At 42.0% G+C, this 20,762-nt stretch overlaps 2 protein-coding genes across 5 annotated transcripts; one reads left to right on the top strand and one right to left on the bottom strand.

Annotated features, from left to right (window-relative positions):
* The first annotated feature begins 4,860 nt into the window (after window positions 1–4,860).
* LOC123407367 (chaperone protein dnaJ 1, mitochondrial) lies at window positions 4,861–14,624 on the top strand. Of its 3 annotated transcripts, none has more exons than XM_045100479.1 (19): window positions 4,861–5,215; window positions 5,329–5,368; window positions 5,659–5,751; window positions 5,863–5,954; window positions 6,649–6,732; window positions 6,822–6,860; window positions 7,082–7,252; window positions 7,328–7,369; window positions 7,454–7,541; window positions 9,383–9,447; window positions 9,536–9,598; window positions 9,665–9,737; window positions 10,284–10,375; window positions 11,402–11,473; window positions 11,957–12,013; window positions 12,319–12,367; window positions 12,443–12,512; window positions 13,750–13,839; window positions 14,122–14,624. In XM_045100479.1, the coding sequence occupies exons 1-19, from the start codon at window positions 5,156–5,158 to the stop codon at window positions 14,219–14,221; spliced, it is 1,440 nt and encodes a 479-aa protein (XP_044956414.1). In that variant the 5' UTR covers window positions 4,861–5,155; the 3' UTR covers window positions 14,222–14,624. The 3 variants fall into 3 exon arrangements, with proteins under 3 accessions (XP_044956414.1, XP_044956415.1, XP_044956416.1); XM_045100480.1 differs by having other exon boundaries at window positions 4,958–5,215; window positions 14,085–14,624; XM_045100481.1 differs by lacking the exon at window positions 14,122–14,624 and adding an exon at window positions 13,978–14,081 and having other exon boundaries at window positions 4,958–5,215; window positions 13,750–13,890.
* LOC123407365 (probable glucan 1,3-beta-glucosidase A) lies at window positions 14,566–19,279 on the bottom strand. 2 transcript variants are annotated; one of them, XM_045100477.1, is made up of 10 exons: window positions 18,887–19,279; window positions 18,691–18,797; window positions 18,473–18,592; window positions 17,710–17,889; window positions 17,415–17,573; window positions 17,145–17,314; window positions 16,891–17,043; window positions 15,957–16,309; window positions 15,663–15,842; window positions 14,566–14,803 (listed from the first exon to the last, which is right to left on the bottom strand). In XM_045100477.1, exons 1-10 carry the CDS (start codon window positions 18,957–18,959, stop codon window positions 14,718–14,720), a joined length of 1,581 nt encoding a protein of 526 aa, XP_044956412.1. In that variant the 5' UTR covers window positions 18,960–19,279; the 3' UTR covers window positions 14,566–14,717. The 2 variants fall into 2 exon arrangements, with proteins under 2 accessions (XP_044956412.1, XP_044956413.1); XM_045100478.1 differs by lacking the exons at window positions 18,691–18,797; window positions 18,887–19,279 and adding an exon at window positions 18,040–18,121 and having other exon boundaries at window positions 18,473–18,584.
* Window positions 19,280–20,762: the final 1,483 nt, after the last annotated feature.

Below are 20,762 nucleotides of genomic sequence, written 5' to 3'. Positions count from 1 at the left end.
GCCAAGCTCGCCGACAGGATCCGCAAGGCGTCGCATGGAAGAAGGAGGGCCCCGGCGTCGGCGTAGACAAAGAAGGGGCGGGGCGTGGTAGAGCATAGGGCCAGCTCGCGAACCCCCGCGTCCGAAGGAGGACGGAAGGCTCGGCATCGCTGGCGACCATGCCGAGCTCGACCACACGGCGTCGCAAGGAGGAGGGAGGGCCCCGGCGTCGGCGCATAGGAAGAAGGGCGGGGCGGAGTAGAGAACATGGCGGGGCCCTCGCGGGAGCTGATGACGAAGGGGAGGCGCTGCCGGCGATGGAGATGAAGGGGAGGGGAGGCCACCAGAGAGAAGTCGCCGTGGAGTTGTGGATAGGGATGGGGTGGGGAGAGGAGGGAGTGGGTGAGATTGTGAGTTTTTTTTTCTAGAGTTGGGAGTGGATGATGCTGTGAGTGGTAGCATTTATCTATATACATTTTTTTCATCACACACACCCACCCCGTCATTAAGAATTTTTTTATTAGCAACTCTGTTATTTCGTGTAGGCATGTCCGATTCACTTGCATGGGTGAGATTTTCTTATCATCGCGGCTATCATAATTTAATTTAATTTAATTTCTATAAAATTAATTTAATTTTATTTTATTTAATTTCTATATAAATAAATTAATTTAATTTAATTTAATTTAATTTCTATAAGATTTAATTTAATATCTATAATTTAATTTAATTTAATTTCTATAAAATCATTTTTATATAAAACATTTATAAAATTGATAAAAATGTATTGGATATATTTAATTTCTATAATCATATATAGGTCATCTTGTGGTCTGTGGATGATAAATTTTATGGAGTACTTCACTGGAAATGATTTGTCTGACACTCCTACGCAGGTAATTTTTATGTAATACTTATTCTATGTTGTATCATTATTTAACTCTTATTTCTGCTTTAATAGGATCATTTTTATGTAATACTTATTCTATGTTGTATCATTATCTAACTCTTATTTCTACTTTAATAGGATCATATGACAGATTTTAGAACAAAACTAGCTGTCATTTTAGTGGACTCGGAATTGAATGATGATAATATAAGAAATCGAGACATGGAAGATGACGAAATCAATATAGATCCCACGGATTGTATGATTCTGGATGGACCCCCTCATAATCTCAAAACATCGAACACATCATTAGATGTTGAGCTCATCTCACAGTCATATATCCTTTCACCGTGTGTCAACCCAACAAACGATGACTTAATAGACGAACTGTGCTTGTTCATCAGTATGATTGATGATGACGCTTTACTAGAGTAAGCCTTGTTCTTTTAGTTCATTTTGTATTCTAATAAATTACTCTCATGTCATTATAATTGACGAAATTTTGATTTTACAGAAGCGAATGGGTGAAAAGCTCTGATCCTTACCCTATCAGCTTAAAGTTGAGACAAATAAAAAACATATTAAACAATGATGAATATATGGATATTGATTGCTTTAACATGGCTGTGCGGATACTAGCGCGGCACGAAGTCCAGCTTCTTAGAGACATTCCATCTCACTACATGGATCTAAACTTTTGTGTAAGTTACTATAATTGCGTTCTACATATTTTTTTCTCATAGCACTATTGTTTTCTTATTTTTATTTTAGTCCATGTTCCAATATGCATGAGACCCAAGTCATCATGAAAATATGGACTGTGCTACGTTTAAACGATTCTTTCATAGCTGGCCTGACAACAATGAGTATCATATCTCACAGTGTGATATGGTAAGATTTTAATTTTTCGTTTAAAACAGTGGTTTATTTGGTTTTAATTAATATTTCATGTATTTATAAATGCATGCATCATTGCAGATTTTATTGCCTTGGGACATTTTTGGGTTGTTTCTATTGTTTGTCTTGGATCAAGATAAAAAAATTATCTCAATTTTTGATCCAATACCCGTACCTACTTTGGGGAAGAATATACTTAAAACCGTGGTCAGTAACCTAAACTTCGCACTCCAAGTTGCAAACCCTGCATTCAAGGACGATATCTCTAAATGGGAATGTATAGTTCCGGTTGTTCCAACAAACTCACACTGGTATGAATCTTTTCAATGCATTCAATATTAAATAATTCATTCATTCAACACACATCATGTGTTTATTTCATACATGCAGTGCCTTGTCGGGGTATTTAGTTTTTCACTACATGCACTCATTGTGCGATGGAAAGCTATATTTTCCTATACCCGAGGTGAGTATTTACACCATGCTTATTTGTATACACATTGCACATACAAACTTGGTATAACAATGTTGTCTAATGCATATGTAGGATTGTTTTGAACTGAGGAAGCGATTTTTGGTGCATATTTTAAAGTATGAAGAAAATGAATCTCAAAACAATATCCCATACATTGAATGAAGCATCATAGATCGCATCAATAGATGGACTTTCATTGCTTCGAATGATGGACCATCAAGATGTGCTTAGTCCTGGTTTTTAAAATATATTTCTGTAAGAATTATAATACAATTATTATGTGATCGTGAATTTTTTGCGGAGACATGTTTCTGGATCATATGTTACGCACGTTCTCATATTGTTTTGTATAAGACACCGATAAATGGCTCAATAAAAAACTCAAATATGTTTTACTATAGATTATGAAACGTGTGTTGGATCATAAATATGTCATAATTTTGAAAATACATTTTGAATGACATAATAACATTTTGTACCCGTCTGAAAAAAGCAGAAATTATTTTTCTATATGATACCATATGAATTCAATTTTTTTAGACGTGCGTTGCACGTGCATGCTTACTAGAACCCATAATTCAAATCCACACATCAATCAGTTTTATCCCATAGTGGTTGCCTCAAAAATGTAACCTATATGATAATAGTTGGCGCATAAAAAAATCAATCAACATACCTGCAACAATGGAGGAAATAGGCAAGCTGTGAACTCCTCCCTAGAACAGAGCGACTGTCCAATTCAAGATGCTTGCTCCCTCATCGTGTCCACCAGCTCGCATCTCGATCTGCTCTATGGCAGTAGGACATAGAGCAACAAATTAGCTACATGTCCATTGATAATTATGATCAACAAATTAGCTACATGGATGTGCTTCTCTTTAGATGAAAGTACCACATAAAAGTTATGAGGTCAGTTTTTAGAAAACATTTTGAGATAGAACATCATTGTGTCAACCTTGCTCATACTATGTTTTAATTAGTACAGAGTATGTACCTGAAACAAATTCCCTTTGACTACGTCTTTTTTCTCCATCGATGTGCTTCTCTTTAGATGAAAGTCTATGAACAAAACATCACCCAGATTTGAGAAGCATGGAGGCTACTTTCCGCAGAAAACACAAAAGGGGCAATCTTATTATCACTGATTGTGTATGGAGTATTGTGAGTTTGTGACCAATTAAATTAACCGATATAAAAGCTTTTGTGTCCTTTTGCAGCTTAGTGCAGTAAGAAAAAAACATGGGGGCAAGGCCATGAGTTGGGAGATGACATTTGCCAGAGGCAATGGGCATGAGAGGATGAAAAAAAATCTTTGGCTTGGAATAGATGGGGTTGGAGAGCAGAGCATCCGGATCGAGGGGAGAAGAAGAGCTGCAACCGGACCTTAATGGCATCCCGAGCACGGGGATGGAAGTTCGTGTCGCACAGGAGAAGGTGGATAGGCTCATGGCGGCGAGTGGCGTCCGCCGGCAGTGGTGACAAAGGGGAGGGCCGCCCACTAGAGAGCGCCGGCGTCGAGGAGGGAGGACACTGGCGTCACCGGCGAGCATGCCGAGCTCGAGCGCCCCCATGCCCGGAGGAGGGGGGATGGCCCGACATCGCCAGCGAGCATGCCGGCGTCAGCGGATATGAAGGTGGGGCGGTGCGGGGCAGAGCAGGGGCGGGGCGTCCGCCGGCGGTGATGGCGAAGGGGAGGGGCATCCGCCGGCAATGGAGACGAAAGGGAGGGGCGGCCACCAGAGAGCGACGGCGTTGGGTGGCCGGGGATCTCCTGGATCGGGATGTGGATCGGGGTGTGGGAAGGGGGGAGTGGGTGAGATTGTGAGGCTGGTGTAGGCGAACGGCAAGAGGAGGGGGGGCATAGGCCAGCGACTGCCGCGGCGGCTAGGGAAGGGCGGCCGCCATGGACCGGCCAGGGGTGGGTGTTCGTCTCGCCGCCGGTGGGGATGCAGTGGAAGAGGGGCAGTCGTGTTCTATGAGGGAGAGTGGAGCTTATCCACATGTGGAGTGAGCGAGTGGAGCAAACCGAGTTGTTCAGTTTCTTTTCCTGATCGGGGCACGTGTCCGACTGTGTGCTAAGTTCTAAGTGGTTGTGACCTTTTCTACTGCTAAATTTTTACATTCGTATGTTTATGTATATTCGTATGTAATTTGTTAATAAAATCTCTAAAAAAACTTATATGTAAAAACAAAAGGAATAATCATCAAAGAACAAATAGTAGATATTGTTTCTTAGTTGTTTTTTAATATTTTTGTAACTAATGATAGTACATTTATGTGATTGTGAATTATATGTGAAGACATGTTTTCGGATCGTGTTACACGCGCACTCCCATCATGTGCATGAGACACGTTTAAATGACATGACAAAGAACTGATAAATAAGATTAAATAATGTTTTATTATAGATTATACGCACGTGATACGTGCGTTGCACGTGCATGTTTACTAGTTTATAAAACGAGACGAAAGACTTTTTCGGTAGTTTTTGAAAAGACCGTTCGGTCCTCATTTTTTGGAGAACTGAATTTCCTTGTGAGAAACCGAAGATCTAACCATATTCGCGGCAGAATTCGAACTCCGCATATTGGGCCTTGTGGCCGAGCCCGTCGAACTCGCGGGGCCACTCCTTGCCGTGGGTCCCGGCTCCGTTGCTTGGAGAGAGGGTCGAATCACTCGCCCAAGCCGTCGCCGCCGCCCACGCCCCCCCCCCCCCCTCCCTCCTCCCAGCGCCGCCCCGCCTCTCTCTCAGCGGCCCGTGAGTAGAAGCTCTCGCCCTCCCCACCGCCCACGTTTGCCGGCGGGCACTGGCTCAGGCCCCCTCTCCCATAGCCCTGTCGCACGGCTTCCCCTCCAAACCCTCGCCCCCCTCCTCTGCCGCCGCTCTCGCGAAAGGGGCCGCCGCCGATCGGTGGATGGGCCGGTTCGGGTGGCTCCGGCTCGCGTCGAGGTCCCTCGCGCTCCGTTCCGGCGAGGTAATGCCGGCTCGCGTTCCTTTGCCGCCTTTCCCATTTCCCTGATTTTGGTCGAGGGGTTGTGCAGAGTTGCTATTGTTCACTTCATTCCGGTTTCCGATTTCTTCCTGCAGGCGTCTGCGCAGAGGAGCGCATGGATTCGGCCGTCCACACGTAATGTCCTTCTGTCTTGTCTGATTTCGTGTTAATTCGGTCCGCGTGTAAACTGCCGCCACTTGTAAGTTCGGATAATAGCACGAGGCAAATCTGATATGCTAAAGACACCAAACAAATTGCTCATATGTGTAGTGCTTGGAAGCAAATTTTAATAGCACATACATATACTAGCTACTTTTATCATTTCCAATATTAACTTGTATTATTGCTGCTGCTGATCTTATTTATTTTATTTGATTCTTACCCATCTCCTTGTGCTATTTGGTTTTCGTGGAGAATGCGCACAGCTTGCAGCTCTAGTGGCACCTATGTTGCTGATAGGTGCTTTGGTCGATCAGCGTTTACATCATCTATACGGAGCAGGTTCTTTCATTCTACAGGTTGTTTTTCTGTTCTTGCATGAATTGGACTTAATATGGTAATATCCTGTTATTATCCTTATATTGTGGCGAATGCATACACCAATAATCTTTTTTGTGTGCAACTTTAAGGTCAACGTTATTCGATGGAGAAGGACTATTACAAGATTCTTGGTGTGACTAAAGATGCCTCGCAAGATGACATAAAGAAGGCTTTTCAATCTGTGAGTATCTCACTCATCCCAGTTCAGCAAATCTTGAAGCCTGACTAGGCTCGCTCACTATTTGTTTAACATGGCCATGTCTATCCATTTATCAAGCGGTAGTCTCATCCACTTTCTATCATTCAGTCATGTGTGATGCTGCTAACTTCGAACAAATGACAGTCTTTCTTGGGTTTGCACCTATTTGTGTGAAGTATTATTATGAATCGTTCTGGATTATATTCTGTTGATAATGCCAGCAATCTATGCAGCAATCTTAAACCATTTTTGCTCTTATACAAATATATAGTCCTGGAGCAGTGGTGAAGTACTCCCCACTTGTGCCAAGAGGTCCTGGGTTCGAACCAGCCTCTCTGCATTGCACTGTAGCAGGGGTAGACTAGGTTCCTATAATCCCTCCCCAGACCCCACCTTGTGTGGGAGCTTCTATGCACTGGGTCTGTCCTTTTATACAAATATATAGACCAATCTGGGATTCAGATAAGATGAACTAGATTTAGTGAACAGTAAAGTTGGTAGTTAGCGTTACATTGATGGATTAAATGGAGACAATTGATCTTTTAATCATTGTTAAGTAGATTGATCCATATTTTGGAAGTAAAATTATACTTTAAGAGGCATTCCCACGATATGGCTACTAGGTTGAAATATGTACAGTTTTCTTATTCTAAAGCTCAAAACATTTTTTCTGTAGCTTGCAAAGAAGTACCATCCAGACACAAATAGAGGAAATACTGCTGCGAAAAGGACGTTTCAGGAAGTAAGAGACGCATACGAGGCAAGTAAGTTATGACCATGTCTTAAGCTTTGATGTTGATTATTATGCATAAATTAACAGTGCCATATGTTTGTTTTGTTGGTCTCTAGACTCTTCGGGATCCTTCAAAGAGACAGCAATATGATATGGTAATAAGTTGGAACCTGCTGTTAGCACTTTATCCTCTCTCTTTCATGATTTCTTTAGTGGTAGTTTTATATTTTATTTATGGAATAGCAACATTCCAATTTCTATTATCTACTATTGAAAGTAAATGGCCCAGTTCATTACTTCTCGAGCTCTTTGAATCTACATTTTGAAGTCTGAGATCCTGTACACATTAAGTTTATGTTGTGCTGTAACACTGCAGCTATTTTCTAGAGGGTCAGATGCAAATTCCACAGGGGGTAGGGGAGAGTTTGATGGATCCTATCAAGATCCATTTTCAGGATTCAAAAAACAGAACAATGACCCTTTTGCAGAATTCTACAGACAAAATGATGGTCCTTTTTCTAATCAATTTTACAAAGTATTCTCAGAGGTAATTCATACTCTTCGCTTTTATTTTTACTTCAACATTTCACATGGGAGTACCATTAATTCTCTTTGTTTTCAGGTTTTCCAGCATGATGTAGACGTACATGCCAGTGACATTGAGGTTCATTCTTCAAATTCTTCGTCTTGCATGTCTAAGTAACAACACCTTTAGTCATGAACTAATTTTATCTCTTGACTTAAGTAGATCGAGCTGAATCTGTCTTTTAGTGAAGCTGCTAAAGGATGTACGAAGCAAGTTCCCTTTAGTGCAAAGAATCTTTGCTACTCATGTGGTTAGTACACATTTAGACATATTGTTATTCTTATTTATATTACACCTATCGCTTGAAGTAATTTTGTAGACATCTAGACAACAACAACAACAACAACCAAGCCTTTCAGTCCCAAACAAGTTGGGGCAGGCTAGAGTTGAAACCCATAAGACCTCGAAGCCAAGTCATGGCTCTGGAACGTGGATAGCTAACTTCTACGCACCCCTGTCCATGGCTAAGTCTTTGTCGATATTCCAAACCTTCAGGTCTCTCTTAACGGACTCCTCCCATGTCAAGTTTGGTCTACCACGACCCCTCTTAACATTCTCAGTACGCTTTATCCGTCCGCTATGCACCGGCACTTCCGATGGCCTCCGTTGAATATGTCCAAACCATCTGAGACGATGCTGGACCAGCTTCTCTTCAATCGGTGCTACCCCAAGTCTCTCTCGTATATCGTCATTCCGTACCCGATCCTTCCTTGTGTGGCCACATATCCATCTCAACATGCGCATCTCTGCTACACCTAACTGTTGGATATGTCGTCTCCTGGTTGGCCAACACTCCGCGCCATACAACATCGCAGGTCGGATAGCTGTCCTATAAAACCTGCCTTTTAGCTTTTGTGGCACTCTCTTGTCACAGAGTACGCCAGAAGCTTGGCGCCACTTCATCCACCCAGCCTTGATTCGGTGGCCCACGTCTTCATCGATATCGCCATCCTTCTGCAACATGGACCCCAAATATCGAAACGTGTCTCTCTCCGGTACCACCTGCCCACCAAGGCTAACCTCTCCATCCTTGTGCCTAGTAGCACTAAAACTGCACCTCATGTATTCAGTTTTAGTTCTACTAAGCCTAAAACCTTTCGATTCTAGAGTCTGCCTCCATAACTCTAACTTTCTATTAACCCCCGTTCGGCTATCATCGACTAGCACCACATCATCCGCAAAGAGCATACACCATGGGATATCTCCTTGTATATCCCTTGTGACCTCATCCATCACCAAATCAAAAAGATAAGGGCTCAAAGCTGACCCTTGGTGTAGCCCTATTCTAATCGGAAAGTCATCAGTGTCGCCATCACTTGTTCGATTTGTAGACATCTAGACATTTATGCGGAAATAAATTTGCCAGCAGACTTAGATGTGAAGTTTCTTATATTATATTTTTGACATTTTCCTGAACTTATTTGTTTCTCTCTGGATTTTGTATCTGGTAGTCTGTTGTAGGCACATATTATTGAGCTACTGTAATTCATTTAGTTTTTCCTTTAGCTTAATCGATGAAGGTCAAATTCCATTAGGTTGTCCTCGTTCGCATTCAGTTCGATGTCACATGATATAAACTAGGTAACATCATCATCCACTGGTATCATGGTTTCATCTCTCTTTCCAAAATATGTCTAGATGTCAGTTATCTCTGAATTCATCCACACATTCTAAATGAATAGCTGATAGGTTAAATCGTCTGCAATATAGGTAGGTCTGTATTTGTGTTTTCTGTTCTCCCGTCTGAACACTATTGCGGAGGTATGCAAATTAATACTTCAATTTTCAGCAGTAATCAATTTCAAACCATTTCCTAGTGTGGAAAATAACATATATTATTACTGTGGGTGTGATATAAACCACATGCCGGTATATCTTTTTATTGGACATATATTGGACATATAATGCTAATGTTGGTGATAACTTGCTTGATGTTACATTACAATCACATAATATTAAAATGGCAATAAATGCTTGACTTAATGCTGCAATCTTACTCTTGTGTAGTACTATAGTTATTGTCCTGCTTTATCCCATGCTTATCTTGTTTTTCTTTTGTGAGAAAAACTCCTCATATACTTTCAAATGTAGACGGGAGAGGATACCCGGCCAATGCAAGAAAATATGTTTGCCCTTCTTGTAAAGGTGCAGGAAAAGTAAGTATTTGTTTTCATGCTTTTTGTTGTTGTTGCGAATATCAATGAAGGGTATTGTTTGTAAGCTCTGCACCGGTGGTTTGTGCAGGTTAGTATGTATCCGTTCACATCCATTTGTACTACTTGCAGAGGCTTCGGCAAAGTGATTAAGGTATTGAGTAACATGTAAAGTTTGTCAGATTTTTTAAATCTATCTCACACATGACGATTTTCACAGGATCACTGCCTAACATGCAGAGGTGCAGGGGTGGTAGATGGTATGAAATATGCAAACGTGATCATTCCAGCAGGTGCTGTGCAGCTAAGCTTCAATAGTTCAATTGTGTTCCGCCAGTCAGCTTTTTTCACAGAAATGCCTTTGGATTATTTTTGAGTTACTTGCGCTAGAGCCTGTCTTACATTCTAATACAATTGCCAAAATGTTATAATTTTAGACCATTCTGGAGTTATATCCTTTGGAGGCAGACCCATCACATGCTATATTCTTGATATTTCTACCATGTTTAATAGACATTGCATGACAAAAATCCCAGTGCATCACTATAGTACGCTCATGTATGTAATATGTTGCCCACACATTAGTTCTTCCTGAAACTTGACTTGCATAGTTAGTTCGTACATTTCTTTGCGCATACAGGCTTATTCATGAGACACGTGAATCGTCAAACATGTTAACTTACGTAGGCTGGTAGCTGTCCTAGTTCCTAGGTTTTATTTTTCGTCAGTAAGAAGGATACTGCTTCGTAGCTGTTTGCAGCCACTGCATGTTCTCTTTCACTTAATTTCACTGTGAATGTTGTTTTTCTCTTGACTTTACCAAAGATTTGTTTTCGTAGGAGTTGATTCTGGTGATACAATTCACGTACGGGAGGCTGGAAATAGCGGTGGACATGGAGCCATACCTGGAAGTCTATACATTAAGCTTCAAGTGAGAATACTGTCATGCTTTTAATTCTTTATTTCGTAAATCCACTTATTTGTTCTGTAATACTGAGGTTCAGTGGTTCACAACTTCACATGTTTCTGCATTTTAGTTAATCGTTCATATATAATTAATTACTTAGTACTGAAAGTGCTAATCTGGAATGATAAAAAAAAAGGTTCTAGAAGCAAATATGTTTTCGTGTGAAATTGTTCTGTGACATCTGACATTCTGACCAATTTGGAACCATATCGGTTTTTAATTAATTGAATTTGTGAACTGTAGTTATGCTACCTTTGTTTATTTAAAGACATTAAGACATAATATTTTCCCATTGAACTGTAATATCAGAAAGTATGTCTTGGCTGAGATGAACAGTAGGTCAGTTGGTGTAGCTGTGTAGGGAGTGGAATTTCAGCATTTCAATCGAACCACTTTTCAGGGTTTCTCTTGGGGGACCACAGATAGCACCGGTTGATATCTCGCTAGTTATCTGTCTTCAATGCTAATATTGCTAGGTGTGCCTGGTGCTGCAATGTGCATGTCATGTGAGGCTGAACCTAAGCACGTGACAGTGCAGCGCTAGGGCTTTTACTTAATATCAGTGATCTACCCCATCTTAGGCTTGCATTATATATTTTGCTGTAAAACGATATTTTCTTTTGGTCATATTGGGTGTGTTGGCTGTTGTATCATCTTGATATATCGATTGAATGAAAATGTCCTTTATCAAAGAAAAGGTATCTCCATAAGCTCCAACTGCTTATAGTTTATCCAATCATATGAATGCTGAGGCATTTGTGACCAGTATAATGAATTTCTGTTGCATTGTGGGATTCCTCATCTTTATGCATGTCTGATGCTACTGAACTTGGCCTGCCTCTCTATAAAGGTGTGGTTTCGTTCTCACAAGTCACAACTAACAGTAATTGGTAGCAAGTGATCCAGTGTTTGTTCGAGATGGTGCTCTACCAGCTCTTTTATATCAAGCAATCTAGCTTCTAATTCTTCCATGAACCATGTATATCGTAGGTAGCAAGTGATCCAGTGTTTGTTCGAGATGGTGCTGATGTACATGTGGACAAAAAGATAAGCTTCACACAGGTAGTAGCAAATATCTTTCAGGAACACTTTTGTTCTACTGTACTACTATTTTGCTCCTTTGTAGGCCAAGCTTTTGAAGAATTACCCTATTTGTCAGGAACTGCTTTCCTACTTCTATGTCATGCGGCTTTATTTCCATCTGTAGCTTATAGCTTATGCCAAGCTTGGTTCTTATAATTTATTCCAATTTCTAATTCAGGACAAATTTAGTCTGTTCAGCAAAACAATTCATGATATTTTTTTTGGGCCTTTGAGAAATGCTGCACAGGTGAACCTAGAGAGGTGCGGGAATAAGAAATGATAGTTTGTTAGGTTTAGGAATTGGGAGACATTACTATCATTAGTTCATGACTATTACCTGTCAAAGTTTTAATGTGTCTTGTATTAATGTGCATTTGTTGGTGTATGTGGTCATTTGAATTTCTGTTGTTAATTGGTGCCTTGGTGTTGGGTTTTTGCTGATCATTTACCTTTCTTATGTAGGCAATGCTTGGTGGAAAAATTGAAGTACCCACTTTAGATGGTAAAACAGAAATTAAGGTAACAATACTTGGTGGGAAAAAGACATACATGTATTCCTTCTGAGAAGATGTCAAAAGCACTTCAAACTTCTGTTATCTCATAATATCTTGTATTTTTCATAGCTTAATTAGGCAGTTAACCTCCCTGTTGCTATTTTAATGCTTCTAGAGTGGACCTTTTCTAGTTAGAACATCTGGGTCTGGTATGGCTAGATATTTCTTTTGAGAAGCATGTACCCAGACGCTTTTAAGTTTAGACAATCCCCCCCCCCCCCCCCCTCCTCTATTTGTTAGTTTACCTGACATCTGTTATTTATTTTTCAGATACCCAGAGGAGTTCAACCAGGGCAAGTTGTCATTTTAAGGGGGAAAGGTAGGTTATGGAAATAAACAAATTTAAGTCGGCAGTTTGCTTCTGGTCGAGTTCTAATGATAGTAATGTTATCAGGATTGGAATTGCCAAACCGGGCAGGATATTTCGGAGACCAACATGTCCGTTTCAAAATACATTTTCCATTGTAAGTTGCTTGTATTTTCCTTGATGGCCTTTTTACAGACATTACCCATTGCACTGTTTCGTACAGTGTTGTATTTGCCCATGTATTTGTCCATGAGGTTAAAATGGTTATATTCGATTCCCTTTCAACTTGCATTCCACGAGAATGGCTTTGCTAATGCATTCGGCTTCCATTATTTGAAGCAAAGCATGGATGCAATAGATATTCTTCAGGACTAGTACTTAGTGAGAGCCATGGCATTACTGAGCCTAACCTAGTATCAACTTTTCGTACCATTAATGGTACTCCCTCCGATCTATATTACTTGTCTTCGATTTGTCTAGATAAAACTTGTCTACATACACCCGTATCTAGACAAATCGAAGACAGGTAATATGAATGGGAGGGAGTATTAGGTTTTGTGACAGGCAGGATATGAACACTTAAAGTGAAAATGTCAGTGTGACTAGTGTGAGTAGATTGTTCACATTTCCGTAATGCTTTTGGTGATCTGGTCGGCACACCTGCACCTTCGACAACGCGCGACCCTCGATCGACGCATTAGTGGATAAGATCAGAGATGAGGCCAAGTGTTGGGCACTCGCTGGGGCACAAGGCCTGTGGGTTGTTCTGCCCACATCCTGGGATGTCCACTGACCGGGCGCACGGCCCATGTATCACCAGCCTCTTTGGAGTCCCATCTTTTCAATGAAATGAAACACAAAGAGTCTTTTGCGTTTTCTTGAAAAAATCTGTCCGGCACAGAAACTAAAGAAAATGAAGGTTAATTAGAACTTGAACTCTGCCCTAGGTGGAAGTAGAAATACTAGAGAGGTTCAGTTACTGGCTTTCAGTAAACAATGTTTGAAAGGGATGATTGAAGTTCTCATGATAGTATTAATCCAGCGCTCTTCTAATTTGTACTCCCTCCGTTAGGAAATAAGTGACGGATGAAGTAGCTTTTATCTTCCAATAGGCAGACCACTGGTTATTGAGCTACAATAGTGACGAGACACAGCATTCATCAGCACTTCATGCTTCAATTTGGTTTCTGCTTAGTGCACTTTCAATCACTCCAGGGCTTTACTTGCTCTTGCTTTTCTGTTTAGTTTACGCTAAGGCCTAATTTTTCAGTTTGGTGCATTCAAAGGGCCTTACCCTTAATCCTTGGCTTCTTCTGTGTACTATTTTTATGCTATAGTATACGTCATGGCACCCTCTTTCGTTAGATTTACGATTATCAACTTTTAATCTGCAGGAACGTTAACGAACGTCAGCGTGCACTGTTGGAAGACTTTGCAGCAGAGGAAGCCACGAAAGAAGAGAGTTTTTTTGCAAAAGGAAACTGGTAATCAATTGCCTCACCATGTATTTTGATTATCTTTGACCATCATGGGAGGTATATGACATAAATGAAAACTGCAAGCTTAGCTAATGTTCATGCACTGATTGGTGTGCTGACTCTACCTTATTCTGATCGTTGTAGCCTGGTAGGCCTGGTGTGCAAGCAAAGTTTCATCTGCCGCACAACATTCATCGTTCTGTTTTATTGCTTGCATCATATGGTAGTAATAAAGATGAAATTTCAAACAGGCTTTACGAGCAGCTATCTACTGGTTGATACTTACAGGTCGGAGCTTATTGTTGAAAATATGAAGAACCAAAATTTCATGATCGGGCTTGGCTTTGTCATGCTGATTTATCTGATGCTGAGCAAGACTTTGAGTTAAGGCTTCGAACCTGTGTGGTGGTATCAAGCAGCGGTTATATCAGAAACTGAATAGGGCAGTAGTACCTGGTCAAGGTTCTTTTTTGGCCATGAGCATTCACAATTTTGGAGCCTCGGAAAGGAGGATTACTGGTTCCTGTGGAACACATAAGTCGCACGAAATAATTTACGAGCTGTCCTTTTTATTGGGAAGGTGATTATCACAAAGGATGTGCGGAGTTGGTTTTGACGCATCAATACTAGATTGTTGTCAAGGCGCTCCTTAACAGTGCACTAGTAATCGTGTTGTGCAAGATGTTGGATAGGATATTCGTTGCACGTCATATTATGTATAATATTAATTATGCACTAAACATGCTGTTTCTCATTAGAGCAATATATATCACTCGATTGACATGGTTTAATGACCCCTTGGATTGGGTCTTTGACATGTGGAGTCGTATTTGACACTACAATAAATCTTCCTTTCACATGTGTACTATTTTTTGGCCGTGTATTTATCGTATCAACGTCAATAACAAAAGATGCACAAGACATCCTGCCACAAGAATAATGTAATTTGCTCTTTCCAATGGCGACCCCCCTATACAGAAGAAAAGATATATGATGTTAAACACTTCACGTGACATGGAAAATGTATTGAATCAAACTACAAAAGGAAGTAATAACGGCATTAAGCAACACGAGTGTCAATAACAATAGCAGAAGATGCTTCACTTCGTCTATGTTGCTAGCTTGGATGCAAGTGGCTCAGCCCATCGGGTAATCTTAGGTAGTTACAACCATGTAAAAAAGAAAAAACTTATGACCCTTCAACAACAACAACAAAATTGTCTAAAAAAAAACTTAGAAATTTCAAAGGATAGGATTCCTATAGAAAAAAAAAATCTTGATGCATTTTGGAACAAAGGAACTGCTATCCTACACTCCTTTAAAATTCCTATGAAACATGCCATTCCGTAGAAATTTTGGAGGAAAACAAACATGAGGTCCTACCTCATGTATTCTTCTCTTTGTATCTACACTTTCTTTGTTTTCCTCGCATGACACCCAAGTGATAATTTTGAAATTTTTCCAAGGGATTTTTAAAAATGATTTTAATTCCCGTGTTTTTTCTTATTCCTATATTTTAAGTTCTTCCATTCCAAACTGGGCCAAATAATTTTATTTTTTGGAAGATGCTTCCAATTCAACCGATGGCTTATTGTACACATGTGCTTGCGTTTTTGTCAAGCAAATGAAGCAGTTCCTCCGTTTCATATTAGTTGTCGTTAATTCATTATTGTATAGGGAGTAGGTAGGATGAACAGCGCCCCCCCCCCCCCCCCCCATAGCTCAAGCAAATCAAACTGTAGTATTCTCATAATACTTAGAAAAAACTGAGCTATCAAATGGGGCCTACGTGACTGGAGTTGAAGGCAACTGAAGAACAAACTGCTTACCAATAATAAGATACCGATTCCTTACGTTCCATTCATAATCCCAGTGCACACTGTTGCACTTTACTGTCCAATAAGACCAGCCAAAGGAGGCTTCTCCGAAGACCTCCAATTGAGCTTTTCCATAAGATCGGTATTGATTTTGTGAAGCGTTTGCCACATTCCATTCATTCACCCACTCTCCTGAGAAATGACATAGAAGGGTAAACTGAGAAACACCTACAGTTAAATGATAGACCAAAATCCAAATGACCTGTCTGAATTTTTACATAAGTTGTAATAGTACGCGGGACGTACCGACAAAAACAAGAGGTCCATTTGCGCCGTTCAAGGCCCGCACTTGAGGCAGTCTCTTTTCATAAACGAACCGTATGTTCTCTGTTGCGTTAAGCTTCTCATAATAGGGATCAAACAGATTGTAGTAGTGCAAGTCAACAACAGTGTTAGTTGGACCAAGGTCAGCCTGATAAAGCTCCATTGGGTCTGCATTCCCTATCCTCTGGCAGAATATAACATAAGCTGTCTCCGAGTAACTTCGTACGATTTTGTAGCCTTGTTTGTAATATGACACCAGAGTGTTTAGTGGGACTGTTCCTGCAGAAGGCTCATTCAGAAGCTCAATACCTAGAAGCGAGGGATCGTCTGCATACCTGCAGATAAAGACACAATGTGTCTTGTTAGAACTGAGAAAATTGTGGTAGATATATAGAAACATGTTGTTCGTGTGAAAAAACTGTCAGCGATTCCAAAACATGGCTCTTTAGTTTCACCTGTCTCTTCATTAGTGAACAGATCAGACGTTGTTAACATATGTTCCGAAGTTGCCTTTTTAGTTGTTATTCTAGTGACCAAGAGTACATACTGTTGAAAAAGGAGCAATGCCACGATGTGCAAATGCCTATCACTACTCATTGTCCACCGCCTTTTTTGTAATATCTTTGAGTGATTAAAGAAATTAATCCTTCACAGAATGATCGAGAATGAGAACCGAGTCTTTTTTCCAATTTAGTGATAACTTTATTTACTTCCGTGGCCTGATGTCACCAATGGAATCATCAAGAAATATTTCGTCCACACAAAGCAAAAACTTCGCAACTACTCCCTCCGTCCCAAAATAAGTGACTCAACTTTGTACTACTTATTTTGGGACAGGGGTAGGAAATAAAGTGAAAGATTTTTATTTTTTTATTTTTTTTGCGGGAGGGGGAGAGAGTGGAAGAGTTAATGTTACCTTCGAGCTAAAAACTTAATGACATCAAGAGTTTTCTGTATGTTAACCTCTGAAGGCCAACCTACTGAACCATCCCTGCTAGCACTGTGCTCCATTCCGTTTTGAGATCCAGGAGCCGCATGAAGATCGATGATGCACTTCAAGCCATAAACCCTGATCTCAAAATCAGATCCACCATATGGTGCAGTCTCAAACTTTAAAAGATTTTTATTTGTGGGAGTAACAATCAAGAATAGTTTAGAGGCTAGACCTACTGTGCCCAGTAGAATGCTCTATCAAGGTTCTCAAGGGAGCCACCGATAAATGGAGCGGGTGGATCAGGATCATATGCAATCCACCATCCAACTGGAATCCTGACTGCATTTATACCGTTTTGCGAGAGGAGAAAGAAATCATTTCCAGTAACAAAGCTCTTTCGGTGTTCCTGCAAATTGTGTAAAATAGCAAATGAATGCTTGTATGGGATAAAAATCTGCACTACAGACTGGGAGGAGGTGACACGGCTCTGAAATTATAAAACTTACAGTCAAGACCGATTTTGCCTGCACAGGTCCATACCCATTAGCAAGCTGGTAATCTCCATGCAAATTGTTGGCAGCTATTGTCATCTGGAATGTTGCCATATCATCACCCCATCCAGGTTGGGAACGATAATTTGAAGTAAGCTGACTGTTGTTTGTGACCTGAATAATGGAGTATACATCAACATTCCTGGTTGCAATGCTGAAGCTTTAGCTAATTAGTTTCATTTCTATAGAAAGCTTAATTGCTGACATAATTGCTGACATCTGAAGATCATATCGACAGCATAATCAATACCTGCAGATAGCTCCCACTTGAAAGCTTAATATGAAGCATTGTATTATTCCGTTCAATATAAAATGTTTCGGACTCTCCTGGTGAATCTGTAGTTGCTGAGATCACATCTTGATTACTTGCTGTCAAGAACTGACCATTGAAGCACCGGAACTGAAATTCACTATCAGAAACTCTCCACAGCTGAAAATAACGGCAAGACAAATGCAATCAGGAACAAACTAACATATTATTGTTTTATTTGAGTACCCTTATTTTTCCTCAGGTAAGATAAATTTATTTCACACTATGAAGACAGCTCCAGAAGACTTGTGCAGTTTTCTAAAAGTGTACCTTCTGCCATTGGGAAACACACACATACATGGTACAATTCGGCCACCTGCCTATTATTAAGCGCCATTTTTTTTTCTCTGACCTGTGTAAAAAGAGTTCAGTTTTCCCTTAGGCCTTCGGGTACTATACTGGTCCTTACACTTCGTGGTAGTTCTAATTTAACCAGGTCTTCCCGAGTCACATTGGTGAGTTAAAAACCCAATTAACTTCATGAATCAGAATATCGCCTTTGACGGGTTGAAGAAAATGCTACTCTGTAGTGCATTTTCATCTCAATTCTTTAGAAAAGAAGAAAAATGGAGAGCTCAAAAAAATCACGAATGCATCTATTTTAGTGATGTTTTCTCCAAGATATCCCAAAAGACAAGATAAGAGGAAGATAATCAACCATTCTGCTTCCCAAATAGGCACCAAAGTGCATTTGACAGTTCACCTTGAAAGTCTCCCATGTCGAAGCAGCATCCTGGTCTACGGCCACATTTCCGCCGCCACCACCAACTGCACTCACGTATTTCTGGAGAGCAACAGACTTGAGCTGCACCTGCACGCCATCCTGAAGCGAATCCGATAGCACATCACGAGAAGGCAAAGCAGAATGCACAGCACTATATAACAAACATGGGGGGTCCGAGAACAAGAGAGAGGACCTACCAGCATGTCACCGTTTGGGATGCCATCAAACAAGGAAGGCTTGATCCACCCCTCCACCACCAGCCAACCTCCCAGGTTCACCGCCCTGACCTTGGTGAAGTCATTGTCTGCAAAGGCAAGCGCACAACCTAAGCAGCCACCAACACGGCAAGAACAACCGCATCCTTTTAAGCAGTTCCGGCTGAGCAATTCCTACCCGATGACGAATGCGACAGTTGGAGCACGCACAGAAGGCCAAAGATCAGGGCGCCGGCGCGAGGGAGCCCCATGTCGGCAATACGTCGAACAGATGGTGTGCGCGGGGGCTGGCGCGGGGGAGGAGGAAGTGGGGCTTGTGTAGAGCGAAAGGGATGGGAGATTCCAAGCCCACCGGGGGCGGACACCGAGATGGGTGCGGCATGGCATGGCCGGGGAGGCAGCGAATCTCGCCTTTTGCGCAGTGCTGCTATACCTTCCTTATCGCCAAGTTCATCCCAAGCAATGGTGGAGACGCAAACGACTGACGAGCACCGCCGCGCCACGCCGGCCAGGCAGGCCAAGCAGCTCGCTTTCGTTCGAGCTGCTTTCTGCTGGTAGCTCGCGGCGGCGGTGCGTTGCTGTCAGGGACCTGACGCAGGTCACCGTCACCGTATTCAGTAAAACGGGGTCGCATCTTCGGTTAACGCTTCGCGGCTATCGGACGGCCGTCATCGGTCCATCAGCTGTTAGCGTCGCTCGACGGCTGTGATCGCTCGGGCACTATTTACTACTTATCCATTACTGTGTCGGTCTTCTACCGTTGGGTTAGGCTTGTCCAACGTCGATCCACAAATCTATACCTACCTATCAATAAAGAGGCTATTGCTTCCGTCGGAAAACCCACCGTGGCATTTTTATAAAAAAGTCCCTGTAATTTTTGTTGTTCAACCCGCGCTCCATCATTTATCTGCAACGCAAAAGGATAAAATGATTCGCTGCAAAAATTATACCCGTACCCATCGCCTCCTCCCGTCGACCCTGGGCCACCCTGGCATGTGCCCAGGCCGCCGCCACACCACTCGCCGCCGCGGCCGACCTCAACCGCCACCGCTGCCGATATCAACCCATCCGCCTCCGCGGCCGTACCTCTCCCCGCTCACTGCCCCCGTTGCGGCGCTCGAGCGCATCACGTCGACCCTGGTCCACCCGACGTGTGCTCAGGCCGCTGCCACACCACTCGCCGCCGCGGCCGACCTCAACCACCACTGTTGTCGATCTCAACCCACCCGCCTCCGCGGCCGTACCTTTGTCCGCTTGCTGCCCGCGTTTCGGCGCTCGAGCACAACTTCTGGATCAAATCAACGCGACAGCTACAGTGACTGGGGATGATGCGTCTGCTCGATGCAGAACGGCGGCGGCGCGGCGGAGCGAAGTACTTGCAGGTGGAGGCGGGCCTCCATGGCTCACGCGGGGAACTCCGAGGTTATGGCGCGGCAACGACGACTCCTTATGGCCAGATAAAGGCGCCTAACCCTTGCTCCCCTCATCGTATCCCCACCTCCGACAGGAACTCATCATCTGGTGAGATCCCCTCCCCATGCCTCCAACCGTGTGCCAAGCACCGCCAAGAAATTTTGTTTTGTGGGGATTTATTTGCTGATGAATGAATGTATTGAATGTAAGATTGTATTGTAGTAGAGACGGAGAATGGAACACCACCTTCAGTTTGTCATCTGATCCCACATTCTCTACCCCATGAGTGAAATAAGATAACAGTCCATTGATCAATTCACGTAGCCTCTTGTTTTGCTTTGCTTGTCCCGCTTAATTTCTCATCATGGTGGAATTAACAATGGATGGGTTGATTTATCAACAAAATAGGACAGGACTGACTACATTAGTTAGTTAGCTTATTATTTTAATAAATCAAAATGATTATAAAAGATTAAAAACGTGTGGTATTTTTTTCTTCCGTTGCAACGCACGGGGCCCTTTGCTAGTTCCTTTGATATATGTTCGTTTTTATGTCCGGACGTGGTCGACGAACATGATATGAGAGGAAGTCATCCAACGCTAATTGCAAAGTATCCGACTGGGAGGAGAGAAAATAGGTG

Source organism: Hordeum vulgare, chromosome 7H, assembly GCF_904849725.1.
Source record: "Hordeum vulgare subsp. vulgare chromosome 7H, MorexV3_pseudomolecules_assembly, whole genome shotgun sequence".
Classification (NCBI taxonomy): Eukaryota; Viridiplantae; Streptophyta; class Magnoliopsida; order Poales; family Poaceae; genus Hordeum; species Hordeum vulgare.
Note: the sequence above shows the minus strand (reverse complement) of the source record. Positions and strands in the feature narration are given on the sequence as shown.

Coding starts and splice junctions, on each gene's coding strand:
- LOC123407365 (XM_045100477.1), bottom strand. CDS start 18,959: ATGGGGCTCCCTCGCGCCGGCGCCCTGATCTTTGGCCTTCTGTGCGTG. Junction 17,574..17,709: donor CAAGTGGGAGCTATCTGCAG/GTATTGATTATG, acceptor TCCATTATTCAG/GTCACAAACAACAGTCAGCT. Junction 14,804..15,662: donor GAATCGGTATCTTATTATTG/GTAAGCAGTTTG, acceptor TCTTCTGTATAG/GGGGGTCGCCATTGGAAAGA.
- LOC123407367 (XM_045100479.1), top strand. CDS start 5,156: ATGGGCCGGTTCGGGTGGCTCCGGCTCGCGTCGAGGTCCCTCGCGCTC. Junction 5,216..5,328: donor TCGCGCTCCGTTCCGGCGAG/GTAATGCCGGCT, acceptor TTCTTCCTGCAG/GCGTCTGCGCAGAGGAGCGC. Junction 7,370..7,453: donor TACATGCCAGTGACATTGAG/GTTCATTCTTCA, acceptor TGACTTAAGTAG/ATCGAGCTGAATCTGTCTTT.